Source organism: Rhinoraja longicauda, chromosome 26 (assembly GCF_053455715.1).
Source record: "Rhinoraja longicauda isolate Sanriku21f chromosome 26, sRhiLon1.1, whole genome shotgun sequence".
Classification (NCBI taxonomy): Eukaryota; Metazoa; Chordata; class Chondrichthyes; order Rajiformes; family Arhynchobatidae; genus Rhinoraja; species Rhinoraja longicauda.
Window position 1 is genome coordinate 26,345,100 of NC_135978.1, and position 14,744 is coordinate 26,359,843.

The 14,744-nt window shown below is 46.6% G+C and overlaps 1 protein-coding gene across 1 annotated transcript in view; it reads right to left on the bottom strand.

The window, feature by feature from the left end:
• Nucleotides 1-9,252: 9,252 nt before the first annotated feature.
• The window catches only part of LOC144606383 (multidrug and toxin extrusion protein 1-like), a 51,597-nt gene continuing 46,105 nt past the window's right edge, over nt 9,253-14,744 (bottom strand). The window contains exons 14-17 of the mRNA XM_078422415.1: nt 14,098-14,230; nt 12,259-12,353; nt 11,000-11,081; nt 9,253-9,580 (exon numbers count right to left, since the gene is read on the bottom strand). Of these exons, the coding sequence (XP_078278541.1) occupies nt 9,342-9,580; nt 11,000-11,081; nt 12,259-12,353; nt 14,098-14,230 (549 nt within the window). The 3' untranslated portion in view covers nt 9,253-9,341. The remainder of the gene's footprint in view (nt 9,581-10,999; nt 11,082-12,258; nt 12,354-14,097; nt 14,231-14,744) is intronic.

Genomic DNA, 14,744 nt, shown 5'->3' on the forward strand with positions numbered 1-14,744 from the left:
TCAAATTAAGTTCAATACAGGGAGAATGCTTGTTCAGTGGAATCTCACTTTGTTTTACATTACACCTTATAAATGATCACAAATAGTTCACAAAACAAACTTGGTGTTTTACATTATTTAGATGCGTCAGCATATAAAAATATACTCGTAATAATTACGATTTATTCCAGGGAAATGGATGGTTCCCTTTCACGGTTACCTCAGAGTGTGGGTGGAGTTGGATTCACGGTGGGTGGTCTTGGAGGGGAGGATGCTCCTCAAACTGTGGAGCGTCCTGGACAATACAGCTCATCCCCTCCATGACACACTGGTCAACATGAGGAGCACCTTCAGCAACAGACTGGTCCCACCGAGATGCAGCACAGAACGAACGCCACAGGAGATCCTTCTTCCCTGTGGCTGTCAAACTGTACAACTCCTCTCCCTTCTGTCATGGGGTAGACTGACTCCCCCCCCCCCCCCACCCCCAAATCTTTGCATTTTGTGTTCAATTTCATGTATCATGTTGTGTTTTATGACTCTTGGCAGGCCAATTTCCCTCCTGGGATAAATGAAGTTTGATCGTATCACATCGTGTGTTCTTTGCTTCTCAGCTTTCTGGGGTTAATCCACTTTACGTTCATATCTCGATGGTAGATTTGCAGTGCAACCAGGAGAAACAAGGTCTGTCAGCAGCACTGGTGACAGGACCGCCCTCCCCCGTGAACCTAATGCATTCTGTGCTCGGGCTGAGCAGTAGGTCAACAGGGCGATGGCACCCGTCCCCACAGACCCGGGTGTGCCTGCCCCCAGGGCCACTGTTGCAGAAGCAAGATCGGCCTTCCTGAGGGTGAAGCCACTGGCCCAGATGGAGTCGCTGTGGCCCAGTGTCCTTAGGGGCTGCACTGCAGGACCACCTAGTGGGAGAGCTCACGGACATCGTTTAGTTCAAAATGTCCCTGACCATCCGGTTACGGTCACTGTGATCTTCCATTGCTCACCTCTTCCATTGTCACAACGAACCTCACCTCAGGTCATAAGGTACAGGTGCAGAATCAGGAAATTCGGCCCATTCAGTCTACCCCGCCATTCAATCATGGCTGATCTATCTCTCCCCCATCTAAACCCATTCTCCCCATAACCTTAAGCTCAGGAAACAGTAGTACCTGGCCTTACCCCTCGGCACTTCACAGCCCCCAGAACCCAATCATTGCAGATCATCAGCCACTCCAGCCCCGTATCACACGTTCAATAAGCACAGTGCTGGAGGAAGATACGCCGTATCACGCCGCGGACCCGGAGTGGAGGGCCGTCGAGGACAAAAGGGGGGAAGGGGATCATTGGGGCAAAAAGGGGGTACTTTGTAACTTTCTCGGCGCCCTCTACGCAGAGAATCTTTGTATGCCTCGGTACGCAAACCAAAACAATTCACTGTGATTTGTCACATGTGACCATAAAAGCATCTCATCTCGTCTCATCTCAGCGTTCCAGTGGAAGGAGGATCCCTAACCAAAACCTTACCCATCCATGTTCTCCAGCGTCAGTGCCTGACCCACTGTATTACCCCACCACTTTGCATCTTTTTTTCAGCTTCACTGCTGACCCGTTACATTTAATTGCCTGCTCCATTTTTTTTGTACTTCCCTCTGGCATACATACCTTTGTTAGTCCATGGCCATTGCCACCCTCCCCCTGCTGTTCATACCCCCTGCTCTCACTCACTCTCTTTACAACCTTCCTCCTAATGGATTGCTTTCTCTGGAGTTATACAGGGCCCTAGTGAGACCGCACCTGGAGTACTGTGTGCAGTTTTGGTCTCCAAATTTGAGGAAGGATATTCTTGCTATTGAGGGCGTGCAGCGTAGGTTTACTAGGTTAATTCCCGGAATGGCGGGACTGTCGTATGTTGAAAGACTGGAGCGACTAGGCTTGTATACACTGGAATTTAGAAGGATGAGAGGAGATCTTATCGAAACGTATAAGATTATTAAGAGGTTGGACACGTTAGAGACAGGAAACATGTTCCCAATGTTGGGGGAGTCCAGAACAAGGGGCCACAGTTTAAAAATAAGGGGTAGGCCATTTAGAACTGAGATGAGAAAAAAACCTTTTCAGTCAGAGAGTTGTGAATCTGTGGAATTCTCTACCTCAGAAGGCAGTGGAGGCCAATTCTCTGAATGCATTCCAGAGAGAGCTAGATAGAGCTCTTAAGGATAGCGGAGTCAGGGGGTATGGGGAGAAGGCAGGAACGGGGTACTGATTGAGAATGATCAGCCATGATCACATTGAATGGCGGTGCTGGCTCGAAGGGCCAAATGGCCTCCTCCTGCACCTATTGTCTATTGAATGCTAGCTGAGAGGCGACCTGATTAAAAAAGCTGCCCCTAACTAAATTATGAGGGACAGAGAGAGAGGTTAGACAGTGAGAACCATTTTCCCCAGCACGGAAATGTCAAGATGAGGGCATGGCTTTGAGGCGATAGGAGAAAAGTTTAAAGGAGACGTGTGGCACAATTCCTTTTACAGAGTGGTGGGTGCCTGGAACGCACTGCCAGGAGTGGTGGTGGAGATGATACTGTAGACACGATGTGTAGGAAAATAACTGCAGATGCTGGCACAAATGGAAGGTATCACAAAATGCTGGAGTAACTCAGCAGGTCAGGCAGCATCTAGGAGAGAGGGAATGGATGACGTTTCGGGTCTCGACTGAGTTACTCCAGCATTTTGTGATACTGTAGATACGATAGTGGCATTTAAGATGCTTTTCGATGGACGCATGGATATGCATGGAATGGAGGGATATGGACCATGTGCAGGCAGAGGAGGTTAGTTTATCTTGGCATTGTGTTTGGCACGGACATTGTGGGCTGAAGGGCCTGTTCTTGTGCTATTGTGCTATGTTGTTCCATTTCCAACATCCCCCCCCCCATTCATGTTTCTCTGCAATTTAAAACTTTCTTCCTTTCCATCTTTTCTTCGGTTCTGACGAATGGTCACCAACCTGAATCATTAGTGTAAGAAAATAACTGCAGATGCTGGTACAAATCGAAGGCATTTATTCACTAAATGCTGGAGTAACTCAGCAGATCAGGCAGCATCTCAGGAGAGAAGGTATGGGTGACGTTAGGTTCACTAGATTAATTCCCGGAATGGCGGGACTGTCGTATGTTGAAAGGCTGGAGCGATTGGGCTTGTATACACTGGAATTTAGAAGGATGAGGGGGGATCTTATTGAAACATATAAGATAATTAGGGGATTGGACACATTAGAGGCAGATAACATGTTCCCAATGTTGGGGGAGTCCAGAACAAGGGGCCACAGTTTGAGAATAAGGGGTAGGCCATTTAGAACGGAGATGAGGAAGAACTTTTTCAGTCAGAGGGTGGTGAAGGTGTGGAATTCTCTGCCTCAGAAGGCAGTGGAGGCCAGTTCGTTGGATGCTTTCAAGAGAGAGCTGGATAGAGCTCTTAAGGATAGCGGAGTGAGGGGGTATGGGGAGAAGGCAGGAACGGGGTACTGATTGATAGTGATCAGCCATGATCGCATTGAATGGCGGTGCTGGCTCGAAGGGCTGAATGGCCTACTCCTGCACCTATTGTCTATTGTCTATTGTCTATTGAGACCCTTCTTCAGACTGAATCATTAGATCTGCTTCTCTCTCCACGGACGCTGCCCGACCTGCTGAGACTTTATCGCGGTCGCTGTTTTATTTCACCTTTCCAGCATCTGAGGTACTTGGGCTTATTTCCTGTATGAGTTCACCTCAAGTTCCCAAAATACCAATCAATTTAAATAATATGGCATTTAAAATTTTTTTTAAAATCCTTTTATACTTTTATAAAGGGAATCCATCTACCAGATCTGGACTGTGACGTTGGAAAACAGTTTTCCAATAGTCATCCGTCTGAAGAAGGGTCCCGACCCTTAACATCGCCTATCCATGTTTAAAGGTTCATGTTTAAAAAACATTTAGACAGGTACATGAATGTAATGGGTTTAGGGGATAGGGGCCAAATACTGTCAGGTGGGACTAGAGTAGACGGAGTATGTTGTTCGGAGTGGGCAAGTTGGACCGAAGGGCCTGTTTCCAAGCTGTATGACTCTATGTTCTCTGGAGATGCTGTCTGACCCACTGAGTTACTCCAGCATTTTGTGTCTGTCTGTGGTGTAAACCAGCATCTGCAGTTCCTTCCCACACACATGTTCTGGAATCTGATGGGCTTCCACTGCCTTGGAAGGTTTGAAGTTCCGCATCCCTCCCAAAGCCATCGTGGGCCGTTGCCAGATGTTCCCAAGTCAGCAGTTTGCAATCCCGCTGTCAAGAATCCTGCCCCCACTCTTTCAAAAAGCAATTAACTCCTGCTGAGTCTGTGACCACCACCATCAGTCTCGTTCACCTCAAGAGCACAAGCTAGCTCCTGCTCCAGCAGAATAATACCTGCGTCACACCACCTAATAATCACCACTTAATATAATCGTCCACCATCTGACTTCTGGTGAGCAAGTGCACAGGAGCAAAACAAAAGGAAGAGTTGCTGGAGGAACTCGGCGGGTCAGGCAGCGTCTGTGGACGGAATGGACAGTAGGAATGTTGGGTCAAGGGTGGCAGAGTGATAGAGTTGCTACTTCACAGCGCCAGAGACCCGAGTTCAATCCTGGCTACGGGCGCTGTCTGTACGGAGTTTGTACGTTCTCCCTGTGACCGTGTGGGTTTACTCCGGGAGCTCCGGTTTCCTCCCACACTCCAAAGACATGCGGGTTTGCAGGTTAATTGGCTCCTAGTGTGTAGGATTCCAACTCTGTGGGCAGAAAGGGCCCGTTTCCACGCAGTACCTCTAAACCAAACGAAACTAAATGAAACCAAAGGAAATCGAGATGTCGACTGTCCACTTCCTCCACAGATGCTGACGGACTTGCTGGAACCCTGACAAGATGGCGTCAGAGTGTGTCGACTCTTGGGGAGGGTCTACTATCATCCAATATAATCACCCCACTCTTTTAAATCTCTTTTCCACTCTATTGTTTAAATCTAAACAATTTCTCTGCCCATTGTGTTTGTGTTTGGCTTGATTGTATTCAGGAATAGTATTGTTTGGATTGCAGAGAAATAAAGGCTTTTCGCTGTTACAGTACATGTGACAATAATAAAACCTAAATCCTGGTTCCTCCAGCTACTCTTCTTTTTGCTCCAGACTCCAGCATCTGCAGTGTCTTGTGCCTCCTCTGGAGGGGAAGTGGTAAAGAGGTCCCTCACCTCGAGCAAAGGAAAGCATATTTTGTGATTTGATCTCTCCACGTTTGCAAACTGTATATAGTCACGCCTTTAAACAACAGAGATTACCACAAACTCTGACTGAATCAACAATAATACTTATTCCTAAAAAAGATAAGGATTTTGAAGACCCTGGTTCGTACAGAGCGATAGCTCTTTTAAATACTGATCAGAAGATATTAGCGAAAATCTTAGCTCATAGATTAAGTCTAGTTATAGATAAATTGATACACCCCGATCAATCAGGCTTTATAGCTAAACGATATTCATTTTTCAATTTGAGACGCTTGTTCAATATAATATATTCAAATAGACTATTAAACGAAGATTTAGCAATCATCTCGCTAGATGCTGAAAAAGCATTTGATCAAGTAGAATGGCCCTATCTTTTCTCAGTGATGGAAAAATTTCAATTAGTTGAAAATTTTTGTTCATGGGTGAAACGTTTATATACATCCCCAACAGCTAGAATATTAACTAATCAAATGCTGTCATCCAAATTTCATTTATCTAGGGGTTGTAGACAAGGATGTCCACTATCCCCGCTTTTATTTGCCCTTATTATAGAACCACTTGCTGAGAGTATTAGATCAAATTCAGATATTCATGGTTATAACACTAAACATACAACCAATAAAATTTCTTTATATGCGGATGATGTATTAATATACATTACAAAGCCAGAAATCAGCATTCCGAATTTATTAAATCTCATAACTCAATTTGGTTCATTTTCAGGTTATAGAATTAACTGGTACAAAAGTGAAATTATGCCAATAATGGAGCACAATCCGGCCATACTTCAACAATTTCCTTTTAAATTTTCCTATGAAAAGTTTAAATACCTTGGAATTTACGTGACCAGGAAATATACTTCTTTATTTAAATTAAATTTTCCTCCTTTACTTACTAAATTACACAAAAATATCCAATTTTGGAAAACACTTCCTATATCATTAGTTGGTCGTAGTAATGCTATAAAGATGATCTTTCTTCCACAGCTACTATACTTATTTCAAGCAATTCCGATCTATCTTCCAAAAAAGTTTTTTTTTTAAATTGATTCAATTATTACTAATTTTATTTGGGACTACAAGACTCATAGAATAAATAAAAGACATCTATGTAAGTCTAAAACTAATGGAGGAATTGCCTTACCTAACTTCTTATTTTATTATTGGGCGGTTAATATTAAAAATATAACCTGCTGGTTGGATGACACTGATCAACAACCGGATTGGTTAAAGATGGAGAAAGAGGATTGTTTACCATTTGATATTGGTGTGATCCTCTTAGCTCCAATAAATTTAAATAAAAAAACATATGGAGGTAATCCCATTATACACAGTGTTATCCGTACCTGGAAACAATTAAATCTTACTTTAAAACTGAGTAAATTATCTGCTTTCCTCCCTATTGCGAATAACCCTTCTTTTAAACCGTCTGTCTTAGATAGAGGATTTGCTCAATGGAAAAGTTATGGAATTAAAAGGGTGGGAGATCTTTATCATAAGGGAACTTTTCTTTCTTTTCAGGATTTACAGCAGAAGTACGGATTACATGTTAATAATTATTTTAGATATTTACAACTTAGAGATTATGTAAAATTACACATGCAAGAATATAAGTTTAGAGGTCCAGAAACTCTTGATGTATGCCTGAATCGACATTATAATTCAAATAAATTAATATCCTTTATTTATAATACTCTCCTAGATACTGACATTCCGTCATCAGAATCATATAGACGAGCATGGGAGGACGAATTGAATCAACTCATAATGCAAGATATATGGGATGAAAGTTTACAACATATACACCAATGTTCATTAAATACTAGACATTCCTTAATACAATTTAAAATAATACATAGATTACATTATTCGAAGACGAAATTAAATAGGATTTTTCCTAGTATCTCTCCTATTTGTGATAAATGTCAATTTCAAGAAGCTAATATAACTCATATTTTCGTAACTTGCATAAAAATGCAAAATTTCTGGTTGGAGATTTTAAAAATAGTTTCTAAAGTTATCAACAAGCAATTGGATATGGATCCAAAATTAATTATATTAGGATTATCAGAACATACTACAAATTTTACAACAAGTCAGGTACATTTTCTTGATTACAGTTTAATAACTGCGAAAAAATTAATACTTAAATTTTGGAAAAAAACAATAACCCCCACAATTAAAATGTGGACTACAGAAATGACAGAGACCCTGCATTTGGAAAAAATAAGATTTGCCTTCATTGACAAACCTGAGTTATTTTTAAAAATATGGTCTCCATTTATTGAATTTTTAGAAAGGTAAATGGGTTTGGCACAGGACTAAAATTAAAATTAAAAATTAAAAGTTGAAACTTGAGTTTAGGGTTGGATGTACAACTGTGGTTATTGTCTCCCAGATCTACCCCCTTTAATTTTTATAGTTATACCTTTTTAAAAAAAAAATTATTCTCTCTTCCCAATAGTTTATAGTTTTTCTTTCTTTCTTCTTTATTTTTTATTTTCCCTCTTTAAAAATTTAAAAATTGGAGCTATGTAAGAACTTTGTAACAAATTTGTCTTTTATTTCTATTTGTACATATGCTTTTCAAAAAACCCCAAAAACCCCACAAAAAAACCACCTAAATCCTGGTTCCTCCAGCTACTCTTCTTTTTGTTCCAGACTCCAGCATCTGCAGTGTCTTGTGCCTCCTCTGGAGGGGAAGTGGTAAAGAGGTCCCTCACCTCGAGCAAAGGAAAGCATATTTTGCTGTATTAATAGGAATGGTCCTCAATTTGAAACGTCTGAAATTTTTGGCTGCTGGGTTTTAACCCCTGAGCCTATCGAATGTGAACTGGATAGCTACCGCATTGACAAGTCCTTAACTGAACATTAAACAGCGCCAATATAATGGAAATTGTCCGAGCATCGGATTATCCGAGTAGTGGCCATCAACGAAGGAGATCTGGGGCTCAGCAACATGGCGTCAGGACGTCAACCTCTCCCTCAATGCCAGCAAGATGAAGGGACTAGTCATCAACTTCAGGAAGAGTGGTGGAGGTCATGCTCCAATCAGCATCAATGGTGTGCAAGTGGAAATGCTTGAGAGCTCCAGGTTCCAGGCGTGGACATCCCCAACTACCTGTCGCGGCCCAACCACACTGAAGCTGCACCCGAACAAGCACACCGATGCCACCGCTTCCTCAGGAGACTGGGGAAACACAGCGTGTCTCCAATGACTCTTGCAAACTTCTACTGATGCACTATGGAAAGCACACTGCCAGCTTGCTTCACAGCTTGGCTTGAGGAACAGCTCTGGCCACGACTGCGAGATATTGCAGAGCTGTGGATGTATCCCAGTCCATCACTCGGCCCAGACGTCTCACCGTTGGCTCCGTCTAGACTCCACGCTGCCTCGGGAAAGCAGCCAACAGCATCGCGGATTTTCCCTACACTGGTCATTCCTTCTCTCCACTCCCATCGGGCAGAAGATACGATAGCTTCAAAGCGCGCACCCTGACCAGACTCGGGAACAGCTTCTTGCCCTCTGAACGGCCGGAGACCTCTGAAAGGTCCTTCCATAAGCTCGGAGTACTGTCCCGATTCTCCAACCTAACCTCATTGCGGACATTAGACTTTTCCTCTGGAACTGTGTTAAGCGACAGTGCTGGGAAACTATATTCTGCTATTTCCCCTCTTTACTCTATCCATGGCACTATTAAGTGTATGGCTTAATAGTATACATATATAGTAGTATCTGATTTGGTGGCATAGCACGCAAACAAAAGCTTATCACTGTATCTCGATGCACGTGACAATAATAATAAACCTAAACCTAAAGATACTTGATCGCTTGCATTGATTCCTTTCGTGTGAAATTTGGAGACCTCTCCTTGTTGGATTGTTGGATTGTTGGATTGTGGACTGTGTACCAGGTCCCTGCACACTACTACACCCATGAGAAGATGGAACAGCTGAGAGTTGCATGCTGACCGCCCGTACTCCAAGACAAGGTCTCCCTCGGGCAAGTCCCCTTGCTGTTGAAAAGCGCCTCGCTCGCCCTGAGCGCGCAGGTAAGCCAGGTTGTCCCGAAGGACTATGTTCCGTGGACAACAGTTAACTGAACCACCAGCCCAGCGGCCAGGATTATGGGTCCCGAAAGGAAAGCCAGGCCCCGGCGCAGGATGAGTTGCCTCGTGGATAGGACTTCGCCAACGATAGTCACTCCGATTTCGGGCGCGGTGCTTTCTTCCCTGAGTTGCTCAGTATCAGCGTTGCTCTCCACTTGACTGAGGTTGGACAGCACAATGACGGCGACATTCTCCGTCCGTGCCTCTGCAAGGGGAAAATCCCATTGAAAAAAACCCTTTTTATACAGGGATACGGCACGGAACAATGTTGTGTGACCCTTCAAATCCCCGCTGACCACCAAATGCCCATTTTCACGGGGGTGTCGGGGGTTACGGGGAGAAGGCGGCAGAATGGGGGTAGGAGGGAGAGATAGACCAGCCATGGTTGAATGGCGGAGTTGACTTGATGGGCCGAATGGCCTAATTCTGCTCATATCACTTATGACACCATAGGTACCTCGCCTTTTACGCGTGTTAGATTCAGTTTAGTTTAGCCTGGAGATACAGCGTGGGAACAGGCCTTTCGGCCCACCGAGTCCGTGCCGTCCCCCGTTGACGTCACTGCCTGGGGGCCGGGTGGGAACCCTGGAGCCCGTCACTGAGAGCCCAGTGGGACCTTCCTCACCACACAGAGCGCAGAAGCCCAAGAAGGCCAGTGACCAGGATCGCTGCACATGGATCGGCACTGGGAACTCCGGTAGCTGAATGTACCTGTGGCAATGATTTGGATGGAAGGTCAAGGGGCTTGAAGGCGATGGGGAATTGGTGTCGAAGAGGGGGTGAGGCCTGGAACAGATCAACAATGATCACATTGAATGGAGGGGCAGGCTTGTGAGGGTGAGTGGACTTCCCCCGCTCCACATTTCGAGCACTGTGTTCAGTTTAGATCACCCCGTAATCGGAATAATCTTGTTAAGGGTTCAGAGAAGATTTTACGAGGATGTTGCCAGGACTCGAGGGCCTGAGCTATAGGGAGAGGTTGAACAGGGTGGGACTTTGTTCCCTGGAGCGCAGGAGGATGAAGAGTGATTTTGTAGAGGTGTACAAAACCATGAGGGGAATAGATCGGGTAGATGCACAGAGTCTTTTACCCAGTTGGGGGAATCAAGTAGCAGAGGACACAGGTTTAAGGTGAGGGGGGGGGGGAAGAGTTAAAAGGAGCCTGAGGGGCAACTTTTTTACACAAAGTGTGGTTGGTACATGGAACGAGCTGGTGGAGGAGGTAGTTGAGGCAGGTACTGTCACAACGTTTAAAAAACATTTGGACAGGTACATGGATAGGACAGGTTTAGAGGGATATGGGCCAAACACAGGCAGGCGGGACAAGTGTAGATGGGACATGTTGGTCGGTGTGGGCAAGTTGGGTCGAAGGGCCTGTTTCCACACTTTATCACTCTATGACTCTATTGTCTCCTGTACTTGCAAATGCACAAGGGGAAAATAGAAGAACAATCTACCCAACTCTTTGTCCCAGAAGGATGTTAACGACTCTGGCAATTATTTTGGACTGGATTTGGACTCCAACTGGATAGCACGCAACAAAAGCTTTTCACTGTACACGTGACAATAAACTGAAACTGCCTGAATTATTTATCAAGAGGAAAGCGCATTGCAATCTTGGTACCTGTTGGAATATCGTTCACCGGGCAGTTACCCGAGCTGTAAGATGTGTCCACGTTTATCTTCATCCCCGCATTAATCATTGCCTTCAAGGGAAACACAAACAGCTCCATCAGGAGAGAGGAACAGAGTTCTGTACAAAGCAAAGCCCCTTCTTCACCAGCACCACATCACTCTGCAACAGCCAACATTGCACACAGTCGTGAGGTCAATATTTCAAAGCCGATGGTTTTGTGTTAGGTGAGGAGGAATTACAGGAATAAATTAGGCAGCAGGAGTTAAGTGAAGGATCAGCCATGCTCCGACTGAACAGCAGAACACCATTGAGGGACTGATTGTCCTCGATCTCAATTACACGTTGCAGTGATCTACCCTGCCATTGAAGGACGGAACCATTTTGTGATTGGGGTCGAAACTGAAAGGCAGTAATTACTGATGCAATTGAACAAAGGACGAGAAATATCACAAGCATCTCAGAGATTCAAGCTTCTTTAGATTAGTTTAGTTTAGAGACACAGCGCGGAAACAGGCCCTTCAGCCCACTGAGTCCGCATCGACCAGCGATCCCTGTGCATTAACACACACTAGGGACAATTTACAATTTTACCAAGCCAATTAGACTGCAAACCTTTATGTCTTTGGAGTGCGGGGGAGAACCGGAAATCCCAGAGAAAACCCACGCAGGTCACAGGAAGAAAGTACAATCTCCATACGGACAGCACCTGTAGTCAGGATCGAACCTGGATCTCTGGTGCTGTAAGGCAGCAATTCTACTGCTGCGCCAACGTGCCGCCTCTTGTCTTTGACAAAGGCACTTTAAATCGCCATTTGTGGCTGTTTAGAGTTTCTGCTTTAGTTTTAATGTAAAGATACAGCATGGTCATTCAGCTCACCGAGTCCACAGCGACCATTGATCACTGTTATTGTTCACACTAGTTATTTGTTGCTCCCCCTCTCCTTCCACTTTAGGGATTTTGTTTTACAGAGACCAATTAATCCACAAACCCACACGCCTTTGGGATGTGGGATGAAACCGGAGCACGTGGGAGGAAATCCACGCGGTCACAGGGAGAACGTGCAAACGCCACACAGACAGCATTCAAACCCGAGTCTCTGGTGCTGTGAGACAATGGCTCTACCCGCTGCACGATCGAGGCTGAAGGGGCCTGTCTGTGTGCTGTATGAGCCCATGACTGTAACGCGAGCAGGGAAAACCATGCATGGTTGGGGAAGCCACACTGAAGCTCTGGGAGAGGCAGCTACCTGTTCACAGGCCTTCCTCCAGTTGAGTTTGCGAATGACAACCAGGAAGAAGGCAGCTTGTACCACCACGCAAACGAAGAACCCCGACCAAAGACCTGCAACGCCATGACAGTGCGGTCAATGCAGAGCCTGTGTGCCTGCGATGCTGCTGCATGCTAGATTTGCATTGGACCCGCACCTCACCCCACCCGTGCATGCGATCGTAAACCCAGCCTGACTTTAGAGGTTAGACTTTAGAGATACAGCACGGAAACAGGTCGTTCGGCCCACCGAGCCCACCGAGCCCACCGAGCCCACCGAGCCCACCGAGCCCACCGAGCCCACCGAGCCCACCGAGCCCACCGAGCCCACCGAGCCCACCGAGCCCACCGAGCCCACCGAGCCCACCGAGCCCACCGAGCCCACCGAGCCCACCGAGCCCACCGAGCCCACCGAGCCCACCGAGCCCACCGAGCCCACCGAGCCCACCGAGCCCACCGAGCCCACCGAGCCATCTCACCTGTACACTCGCACTACCCCACACACGAGGGACAATTTACAATTTACAAAAGCCAATGAACCTACAAAGCTGTACGTCCTCGGAGTGTGGGAGGAAACGAGAGCACCCGGAGAAAACCCACGCGGTCACTGGGAGAACGTACAAACTCTGTACAGACAGCACCCAGAGTCAGGATTGATCTCGGGTCTCTGGTGCTGCAAGGCAGCAACTGTGCCACCGTGCCACCGTGCTGCGCTTGACCGCTCTCTGGCTTGGGTTCCGGAAGCCCCATGCGCTAGAGCCTGGGTCACTGGCTGCCCCCGCCACTGCCCTATCTAAAGGATAATGAAGCTCTGCTAGTGCATTGAACTGTCGGCATGGAAACAAACCCCACTTCAACTAAGTTACTGGGGGGGCAGAGGAAATCCAGAGGTCAGGCACAGCCCCCCTCATGGGGTGAAGGGAGGGCAAATCGCAGACCATGTCCAACACATCAGTTCACTAATCACAAATTATAGTAGAATTAGGCCATTTGGCCCATCGAGTCAACTCCGCCATTCAATCATGACTGATCGCTGCCTCCTAGTCCCATTTTCCTGCCTTCGCCCCATAACCCTTGACACCCATTCTCATCAAGAATTTGTCTATGTCTGCCTTAGATATCCACTGACTTGGCCTCCACAGCCCTGTGTGGCAATGAGCTCCACAGATTAACTACCCTCTGACTAAAGAAGTTCCCCCTCACCTCCTTTCTAAAATCGCGCCCTTTAATTCTGAGGCTGTGACCTCTGGTCCTCGACTTTCCCACCAGTGGAAACTTCCTTTCCACGTCCACTCTATCGATGCCTTTTATTATTCTGCAAGTTTCAATGAGGTCCCCCCTCATCCTTCTAAACACCATCGAGTACAGGCCCACCTGTGCCAACCACGTACAAAATGAGGCAGGAACAGCAGTACGGAGGGTTGGGGTTGGTCATATGTGAGTGACCCATCTCGTGACAGCCTGAAACCCACTAATGAGGTACAAGTAACAGGGCCTCACTGCAGGGAACAGGCCCTTCGGCCCAACTATTCCATGCCGACCAGGATGTCCCATCTAAGCTGGTCCCAATTGCCCATGTGTGGCTCATGATCCGATGGGAACTCTCAAGAAGTTCAACCTTATCATGGACGAAACATCAAGTTGGAATGACCCCCCCCCCCCCCCCACACCCCCAAAGAGGTCCCCCCTCAACCTTCTGAACTGAGTTGCATTCTCACTCTATGCCCCAGTACGCTGGGTGCAGAGTAGACTCCACAGTGGGCACGGGAAGGTCGGGCGGGCGGCAGCGGTCAAGGGGCACCCGCGGGTGGACTCCTACCTGTGACGCCAAGGCCAGCTGCAAACATCAGCGTGATCCCCAGGGGGAAGCCAATGGAGTAGAAGCCAACCAGGTTACCGAGGGCTCCTAGCTTTTGCTTCCCAGCCCCTCTCAGCACTCCTCCGCTCACGGTCTGCAGGGAGAGCAGGCACACGACCTGTTAACGGGGCTGCCGCAGAGAAACATTAACGCACTGACAACACCTCTTCCATTGTATAGGAAGCAACTGCTGGTTTAAACCGAAGATAGACACGGCATGCTGGAGCGATTCAGAGACTCAGGCAGCATCGCTGGAGAAAAGGAATAGGTGACGTTTCGGGTCGACACCCTTCTTCAGGTTCTTGATTAGTAAGGGTATCAAAAGGTAATGGGGAGAAGGCTGTCTTCTTCTTCTTGCGTTTGAGGCAGCAGAAGTTATGAAGCTGCTTCTGCTTCTGCCGTCGCTGTTTGTTGTCGTTCGCCTGACTGAGGCAGTCTGAAGAAGGGTCTCGGCCTGGAACGTCACCTATTCCTTTTCTCCAGAGATGCTGCCTGAGCCGCTGAGTTACTCCAGCACTTTGTGTGTAACTCTCCCATTGTATTGAACTGAGGCATTGCACTGATACAGGCTTGCATCTCTGGTAAAGAAGGGCTTTTCTTCCCAGCTG